Here is a 10602-nt window from a genome sequence, read left to right as displayed (position 1 = left end):
GGAGTTAGAAATCCCAATAAAACCTAAATCGGAAATGATGTTTCAGCTTCGTTAGAAAAGTTTCGATTGGCTGGTTATGAAGCAATCTAACTAAACTATCTATAATGTGGTTCCGTTTTTCGTGGACACAAGAAAACGTTACATGACAATGTATTGTACATACGCGTGGTCCGGATTTCCGGATTGACGCGGTCTCATCGGCAGTTGCCGTTTGGCCGAGTATTTGTAAGCTGGGGGAGTATTTGGGAATGTTTGGTTATGAGTGGCGAGGTCGATGTGTTTCGAGAATGGAGAGTGGGGTGGGTGGGTTGGTAGGTAACAGTTAGGTAGGAATATGCAGAAAGACTGGCAAATGAGCCGGATTTTAGAAAGCTTGGGAAACTAAGGTCACTTGTTACTCTTTTTTGCTTTTGTTTTTTGTTTGGTTTTTAACATTTTGTTTACACGTGTAATGGCACTTAAAATAACCACGTGGGATATCCCGCCTCCAAGAGTTAAGACTCAGTTAACTAGATAGTATTGCACTTATATGGTAATTTCCTGAAAACTTTACCTCTGTCAAACAATACCAGTAAGGACTAGTAACGTTCCTCGTTGCATTACACCCATAACCGGTAGTATAGGTCTAAACAGAGACGCCTCGCATATCGGACATACCCAGGCCACTACCTCAAGCGGATATACCACCGCAATGCATGCTGGGAGAGATACAGTAGCTGTGTTTTATCAATTGGATCGAGGACTGGTTTATCAATGGGTTTGAGGACCGGCCGCCTTCCGCATTTTATCAATGGGCTCGAGGACTGGCTGCCTAAAATTCCTACAATATACTTTTATACACATGTAAACAAATAAAACATACACTAGGTTTATTTACTTAAAGCATGAAGCAAAAAGAATGGGACTCCATTTGATAAATTATCTTTGTTCAAACATCGAAAAAAGTGGAAGTAAAAATACCTTAAAATGACAACCGTAGCAGTATACAGGGATTCAATATTATATTAAATATGTTTTGTAATATATAGCTGAAATGTGTTAATGGATATGTGACGGTACCAGACGGGTCGCTAAATAATGATAATGATATATAACATTAACATAGTGCACTATATAATTTGTAAAATTACTCTGATGCGCTGCACATTCCATGATCATAATATTTGAAGTGTTGCAGAACTTCTATAAAAATACATGTATACACAGACAATAAAAGGGATGGTATGCCTTATTTGTAGTTTTCCAGGGGAAGTTTTCTCCAGTCTGGTTACGTGAGTTTGTGACGTATGTATGGAGCCTATATAGTACATCCTATACACATACCATTTAACACGAGTCACAATTCAAATATTCTCAGATTAATGACGGTAAATTCCTCCCACAGGTGAAACGCTGTGTATATAGGGATCATACCAGTCATATATTTACTATTCCACATCCGGCACGTTCACAATAATTTATACAAATATTCAAAATAGCATAAATGTTCAGCGGAGCGCGTCGATTTAAATTCTAGCACGCGTCAAATGATCACCACAATAAGGAAGTAGAGGCGGGATCAAAATAACGCCTTATTAGGTAAAATCTTTATATAATGTATTGTATGAGTTTACGTATAAATAGTACTGTCTGACCTCTGGCGGTCTGATATCATTGGTATACCTATCATATTTGACGTGTGTTTACATGTGATAACATGACTTATATTTACATGTTTTTTTTTGTGTTTACATATTTGGTGTTTGTTATGGTATTTGATTACGTGTTATTTAATCAGTTACAGAAAGAGTTAGAGAAACACATTGAAACACATGTAAAGGTACATACAATACACTCACGTTATTGTGAAATATATCTTAACACAGGTAAGGTATGTAAAACATAGTAACTTTATTATGAAATACTTTCAAACAGAAATACACCACGTTCCCGTTATTGTTCTGTCAGCTGTGGTATGGTGAAGTACAGCAGGCCACGGGGTTGTTTTGTCTGGTAGGTAGGGTGTTACGTCTTCATATTAACACCAGCTCATATAAATACCGCCCAACGAATGAAGAGGCTACTGACGATAGAACGATTTTATAGTGTTATCCTACTGAAATACTACACCTGGACACAGTACTAGAACACACATATAACATTACCTGACAAAGCGCCAACCGTAATGCTGAACATCCAGCGAAGAACAATAAACGCCCTGTCTATACAAGCGAACGTCGCAATATGTTCGATAGGTTTATTTTGTTGTTCTCTTTCCTATTCCCAAAAGAGTCTCTCTCCATCTTCGCTAGGGTAGGCGTAGCTACTTTCTAATTAGGTCTATTGGCGATAATGAAACTAGGAATTGCTACCCATTATTGCCCCGGCTTACCACTCCCATCTCAGTGTCCTAGGCTCGGTTATAACCGAAACAATGACGTTAAGCCCAATCAATCAATCAATCAATCAATCAATCAATCAATCAATCAATCAACAACAGATGATACGAAATTAAATCCACAAATTTTACAGGAGATTCCCACATTAGTCGCCTCCGATGCATGCAAAAAATCCCGCAGCTACGAACTTACAGAAGAACTACAACTTAATGCCTTCCGTAAAAGTATAATCCAATATATATACTATGTTATATAGATCCTTTGTCAAATTAAACTGCATTGTATAGAATTATACAAGTCGTCATATAAAGTATAAATTGTATATAATTACGTTCTATGTAAGATATCTGATATATTAACACAGACAGGACCTTACTCATTAGATAAATGTTAAAGCTAGTTTGTCATAGATGAAAGTGAATTCTGGATCCAAGATTTTCTGGTACATGTGTCACCTATGAATGGCAAACAAATCGAAGACGAGGGCGTGCTGATCGCGCCGGGCCTATAAGGATAGAGACTTGTTGTTTATTATCACGTTCATACCACCGTTGTTGGAATAACACTTTTTCTAAATTGACGGCAATTCCGTCTTACCAGATAGAAAAACTTAAATTCCAGCGACCTGATTTACGTATGGAAGCCCGTTCGTGCTGCCTAACTCCAAACTGTATTGTGTAGTTATATCTACAAAGTAAGTCCTTTCTAAAGGAGTGTAGAACAAACACAAACTCACACAACATTTAAATATAAATTTAGTGATAGATACAGAAACTAGGAAATGAAGAATAACAAGAAATATCTTTAAAAAAGATAAACGGCATAGTTTTAATGCTGGTAGTTATAATGTAAAACTGCTGGTGAAATAGATCAACGAACTAATGCGTTTCAGCACGGATAACAAAATTATATCAGTTTTAATCATCTTTGGTCATAATAAGACTGCATTTGAATTAGGAATATGATTTTATTAATGTGTCATTTGAAAAGATACATCCACTTATTCAGCTTACATTCAAACTTAACTTTGCTTCGTTTTTAACTGCATATCTGTATTTTGCATCTACCGCTACATTGACCAATCACATACGTCGTCTTGACCAGTAACGCCACCTGTCGCGTCATATTGGGGACCAAAATAATATTATTCGGAAAAAAGTACCATCAAGCTTTCCTTTTAGGACGTTTCAGTGACATTAGTTGCCTCATAGATAGAATTCAATGTAGTAGACCCATTCTCCCGTCACACTAACAAATATCTTGGCCTGCTGTGACACAGCTAAGTCTGGTGACATGATAGGTTAAAGTCATTATTACAATATCGTCTACAGACGACGGATAATTCGAGTTTACTACGTGGTGAAGCGTTCACAATTATACACCATTGAAAACGAGAAAGACGTCATTATCTCACATTTATGGTTAAAGTAGACAGAAGTGTGTTTCCATATATATATGTGTATATATATATATACGGGTATTTCCTGTAGAATGCCAACAATCTCAGTGAAGTATTAATCAATACAGGTAGTTTTAGAGTCTGCACTCAACCCGATAAATAAACATGCAGTGTAGAAGATTAAACATTCCAGGATGGACCTGCACCTGCTTTTATAACTCCGCGTGTTTTCCGTCGGAAAACATCGCCCTTACAGCCATTTACAAATGGCCAGAAAATGGAGTTATTCTGGTGTCGATAAGAGGGAAGCGCTTGAACTTCTACCGGTAGGTTTACTTCATCTAAAAGTAAGTACAAAGTAGGTAGAAAGTAGGTAGAAAGTAGGTACAATGTAGGTACAATGTAGGTACAAAGTAGGTATGTAGGTACAATGTAGGTACAGTGTAGGTACAGTGTAGGTACAAAGTAGGTATGTAGGTACAATGTAGGTATGTAGGTACAATGTAGGTATGTAGGTACAATGTAGGTACAGTGTAGGTATGTAGGTACAATGTAGGTACAATGTAGGTACAAAGTAGGTATGTAGGTACAATGTAGGTACAATGTAGGTACAATGTTGATACAAAGTAGGTACAATGTAGGTACAATGTAGGTACAAAGTAGGTACAATGTTGATACAAAGTAGGTACAATGTAGGTACAATGTAGGTACAATGTAGGTACAAAGTAGGTACAATGTAGGTACAATGTAGGTACAATGTAGGTACAATGTTGATACAAAGTAGGTACAATGTTGATACAAAGTAGGTACAATGTAGGTACAGTGTAGGTATAATGTAGGTACAATGTTGATACAAAGTAGGTACAATGTTGATACAAAGTAGGTACAATGTAGGTACAATGTAGGTACAATGTAGGAATAATGTAGGTGCAAATTAGGTACAATGTAGGTACAATGTAGGTACAGTGTAGGTACAATGTAGGTACAATGTAAGTACAATGTAGGTACAGTGTAGGTACAAAGTAGGTATGTAGGTACAATGTAGGTACATTGTAGGTACAGTGTAGGTACAATGTAGGTACAATGTTGATACAAAGTAGGTACAATGTTGATACAAAGTAGGTACAATGTTGATACAAAGTAGGTACAATGTGGGTACAATGTAGGTATAATGTAGATACAATGTAGGTACATTGTAGGTACAGTGTAGGTACAATGTAGGTACAATGTTGATACAAAGTAGGTACAATGTTGATACAAAGTAGGTACAATGTTGATACAAAGTAGGTACAATGTGGGTACAATGTAGGTATAATGTAGATACAATGTAGGTATAATGTAGGTACAATGTAGGTACAATGTAGGTACAGTGTAGGTATAATGTATGTACAATGTAGGTACAATGTAGGTACAATGTAGGTACAAAGTAGGTACAATGTTGATACAATGTGGGTACAATGTAGGTACAATGTAGGTATAATGTAGGTACAATGTGGGTACTGTGTAGGTACAGTGTTGGTACAATGTAGGTACAATGTAGGTATAATGTAGGTACAGTGTAGGTACAATGTAGGTACAATGTAGGTACAATGTAGGTACAATGTTGGTACAATGTAGGTACAATGTAGGTACAATGTAGGTACAATGTAGGTACAGTGTAGGTATATAGGTACAATGTAGGTATGTAGGTACAATGTAGGTATAATGTAGGTACAAATTAGGTATAATGTAGGTACAATGTAGGTATAATGTAGGTATATAGGTACAATGTAGGTACAATGTAGGTATAATGTAGGTACAATGTAGGTACAGTGTAGGTATGTAGGTACAGTGTAGGTACAATGTAGGTACAATGTAGGTACAATGTTGGTACAATGTACAGTGTAGGTACAATGTAGGTACAATGTAGGTACAATGTGGGTACAATGTACACTGAAGGTACAATGTAGTTACAATATAGGTACAATGTAGGTATAATGTAGGTACAATGTAGTTACAATATAGGTACAATGTAGGTACAATGTACACTGAAGGTACAATGTAGTTACAATATAGGTACAATGTAGGTACAATGTACACTGAAGGTACAATGTAGTTAAAATATAGGTACAATATAGGTACAATGTAGGTGTGTTCTCTAGATAATACAGATTACCTTTAGGTATTTTTACAGGTACACGTTTTAAACAAGGAAAGGAAAGTCCAAGGGTCCTATTTTTAAGACTCTGAAATGCCGACTATTATAAAATCATTAAATGGAGAGGACGAAATCCATACTAAATTTCTGTAATAAACAAAATAAACTATGAAAATAGAATACTAGAATCTAAAACGTTTACAATTCTGATGCAATAATATTTACTGAAAAGGTTATTTGTCAAGTAGATTTGAGATTAAGGTATTGGAAAACCCCTCCTTTTTCAGAAATAGGTTGATGTTTTGTTAGCATATAGAGCGGGTCATTGTGGCCTCTAATACAATCCCTCTATATCCTCTGTTTCCTTAGCTGACGTTGTTAGAGCTGGGAATTATCACACCAAAGTCCCGCGTTCGATTCCTGTCGACGACAGGAATGTATATTTCCTGTATATCACGAATTTATAGTGATGACGCTTCTATTGTGATGTTTATTTGTTCTGCACACATCCGTGTGACAGGGAGTAAACAAATCGACTTTATGACAGTGTTTATAACAGGAGATGAGTTATAAATACGTACATAATGACAAATGATCAGACGTATATCGACGGTATGGCTGACACCTGCTCCCAGGAAGGTCTTACATCTCCCAGATCACGAAGGTCTACCACGAGTGATATCAGAAATAGGGTATGTGGTTATGTAAATATGTGTATAAGATGTGGTTTAGCTGATGACAGTGCTGATATGTAACTGGATACGGTGAGGGATTGTGGGTAATGGAGCGTGGACATGATGACCAGATATGATGAAGGATTGTGGGTAATTGCATGTTGATAAAATGATGATGGTTAGGGGTAATGATGTCTGGATATGATGAGGGGATAGATGTAATGGTGTTTGGATATGATGAAGGGTTATAGGTAATAATGTCTGGATATGATGAGGGGTTAGGGGTAATGATGTCTGGATATGATGAGGGGATAGATGTAATGGTGTCTGGATATGATGAAGGGTTATAGGTAATAATGTCTGGATATGATGAGGGGTTAGGGGTAATGATGTCTGGATATGATGAGGGGTTAGGAGTAATGGTGTCTGGATATGATGAGGGGTTAGGAGTAATGGTGTCTGGATATCATGAGGGGTTAGGGGTAATGGTGTCTGGATATGATGAGGGGTTAGGGGTCATGGTGTCTGGATATGATGAGGGGTTAGGGGTCATGGTGTTTGGATATGATGAGGGGTTAGGGGTCATGGTGTCTGGATATGATGAGGGGTTAGGGGTCATGGTGTCCGGATTTGATGACTTGATACATGGATGGATGTAGATAATGTGGTGGCGATATGGTTAGTCTTAGTGTTGATGAATGTCTGAATAAACTCATAGACTAGGTGAAATGATTATGTATTTGTTAACGTTCTCAGTCGATTGTGAGTGAAGTATATCACGCACGGTAAGCTATTTTTAATGTGTTAAATGTCAAAGCGCTCGAGAATTTCACTTTATTAGATATAGTGTAGCTATATAAGTTAAACAGCTTTTGAAAACGTCGTATTTTTAGTTACTAAAGGTATGTATATATAGTTGTATGTAATGGTTCAGTCCCAGTATTTGTTTATTTTGTCAATATCTTATTAAAATATGGGTACACGGAAGTAATATTTGATATTAAACATCCAATATTTTTTTAAATCTATATTCTAATTTTTTTTGAGAGGTGACATTTGATTAAGTATTAGTAATTCTTGTACTTCTGTGTTATGATATATAACTAGATCCTGGCCCTCTGTACACTCTCCAAATATCATCTTAATGTTCGATCAGTTAGAGATAAGTTAGATATAATAGACAATGACCTGTCACCCCATTAATATCATCTTGATGTACGATCAGTTAGAGACAAGTTAGATATAATAGACCATGACCTGTCACCCCATTAATATCATCTTAATGTTCGATCAGTTAGAGACAAGTTAGATATAATAGACAATGACTTGTCACCCCATTAATATCATCTTGATGTACGATCAATTAGAGACAAGTTAGATATAATAGACAAAGACCTGTCACCCCATTAATATCATCTTAATGTTCGATCAATTAGAGATAAGTTAGATGTAAAAGACCATGAGATGTCACATCTTAACCTATTAATACCAGATAGTGACCTTACTTTTTAAAGACAGTTTTTCTCATGATTTCTATCGAACGGACACGCAGTTAGGATTGGGAGGTATCATTATTATATAAACAAAGGATTCAGTAACCTGTAGAAGATATCTGGACTGTAAGGATATGGATATTACTTGGTTATAGAGGTTAAAGTTAATAACCGTAAGTCAATCCTAGGATGTATATACACACATGGATCTACTGTTTAATACTGGAGACAATTACATATGTTTTATTAAAGGTTTTGATGATAAGGTTACTGATGTAATTATGACTGGTGATGTTCATGTACATAGATAAATTAAGGCCAATTACTAAATATTACTGAAAGTATAATCTCATCAGTTTAATCAATGAACCCACTAGAATAACTCCTAGTTTACTTTCTATTGACATTGTTCTAACTAACAATAATAATGTAATAAAGGACACCATTGTTCTAACTAACAATGATAATGTAATAAAGGACAAAATTGTTCTAATTAATAATAATAATGTAATAAAGGACACCATTGTTCTAACTAACAAGATAATGTAATAAAGGACACTATTGTTCTAACTAACAAGATAATGAAATAAAGGACACCATTGTTCGAACTAACAATAACAATGTAATAAAGGACACAATTGTTCTAACTAACAATGATAATGTAATAAAGGACACCATTGTTCTAATTAATAATAACAATGTAATAAAGGACACAATTGTTCTAACTAACAATAGCAATGTAATAAAGGACGCCATTGTTCTAACTAACAATAGCAATGTAATAAAGGATACCACTGTTCTAACTAACAATGCTAATGTAATAAAGGACAGCATTGTTCTAACTAACAATGACAATGTAATAAAGGACACCATTGTTCTAACTAACAATGATAATGTAATAAAGGACAGCATTGTTCTAACTAACAATAGCAATGTAATAAAGGACGCCATTGTTCTAACTAACAATGATAATGTAATAAAGGACACCATTGTTCTAACTAACAATGCTAATGTTATAAAGGACACCATTGTTCTAACTAACAATAGCCATGTAATAAAGGACGCCATTGTTCTAACTAACAATAGCAATGTAATAAAGGACACTATTGTTCTAACTAACAATGATAATGTAATAAAGGACAGCATTGTTCTAACTAACAATGACAATGTAATAAAGGACAACATTGTTCTAAATAACAATAACAATGTAATAAAGGACACAATTGTTCTAATTAATAATAACAATGTAATAAAGGACACCATTGTTCTAACTAACAATAGCAATGTAATAAAGGACACCATTGTTCTAACTAACAATAGCAATGTAATAAAGGATACCACTGTTCTAACTAACAATGATAATGTAATAAAGGACGCCATTGTTCTAACTAACAATAGCAATGTAATAAAGGACACCATTGTTCTAACTAACAATGATAATGTAATAAAGGACACCATTGTTCTAACTAACAATGATAATGTAATAAAGGACACCATTGTTCTAACTAACAATAGCAATGTAATAAAGGATACCATTGTTCTAACTAACAATAGCAATGTAATAAAGGACACCATTGTTCTAACTAACAATGATATTGTAATAAAGGACAGCATTGTTCTAACTAACAATGACAATGTAATAAAGGACAGCATTGTTCTAACTAACAATGACAATGTAATAAACGACAACATTGTTCTAAATAACAATAACAATGTAATAAAGGACAACATTGTTCTAAATAACAATAACAATGTAATAAAGGACGCCACTGTTCTAACTAACAATGATAATGTAATAAAGGACACCATTGTTCTAACTAACAATAGCAATGTAATAAAGGACACCATTGTTCTAACTAACAATAGCAATGTAATAAAGGATACCATTGTTCTAACTAACAATAGCAATGTAATAAAGGACACCATTGTTCTAACTAACAATGATAATGTAATAAAGGACACCATTGTTCTAACTAACAATGATAATGTAATAAAGGACACCATTGTTCTAACTAACAATAGCAATGTAATAAAGGATACAATTGTTCTAACTAACAATAGCAATGTAATAAAGGACACCATTGTTCTAACTAACAATGATAATGTAATAAAGGACACCATTGTTCTAACTAACAATAGCAATGTAATAAAGGATACCATTGTTCTAACTAACAATAGCAATGTAATAAACGACACCCTTGTTCTAACTAACAATGATAATGTAATAAAGGACACCATTGTTCTAACTAACAATGATAATGTAATAAAGGACACCATTGTTCTAACTAACAATGATAATGTAATAAAGGACACCATTGTTCTAACTAACAATGATAATGTAATAAAGGACACCATTGTTCTAACTAACAATGATAATGTAATAAAGGACACCATTGTTCTAACTAACAATGATAATGTAATAAAGGACACCATTGTTCTAACTAACAATAGCAATGTAATAAACGACAGCATTGTTCTAACTAACAATGATAATGTAATAAACGACACCATTGTTCTAACT

At 34.7% G+C, this 10602-nt stretch overlaps 1 protein-coding gene across 1 annotated transcript in view; it reads left to right on the top strand.

The window, feature by feature from the left end:
* Nucleotides 1-6528: 6528 nt before the first annotated feature.
* LOC117316367 overlaps nucleotides 6529-10602 on the top strand; it is a 46939-nt gene continuing 42865 nt past the window's right edge. The window contains exon 1 of the mRNA XM_033870908.1: nucleotides 6529-6606. Within this exon, the coding sequence (XP_033726799.1) occupies nucleotides 6529-6606 (78 nt within the window). The remainder of the gene's footprint in view (nucleotides 6607-10602) is intronic.

This window comes from Pecten maximus, chromosome 18 (assembly GCF_902652985.1).
Source record: "Pecten maximus chromosome 18, xPecMax1.1, whole genome shotgun sequence".
Classification (NCBI taxonomy): domain Eukaryota; kingdom Metazoa; phylum Mollusca; class Bivalvia; order Pectinida; family Pectinidae; genus Pecten; species Pecten maximus.
Note: the sequence above shows the minus strand (reverse complement) of the source record. Positions and strands in the feature narration are given on the sequence as shown.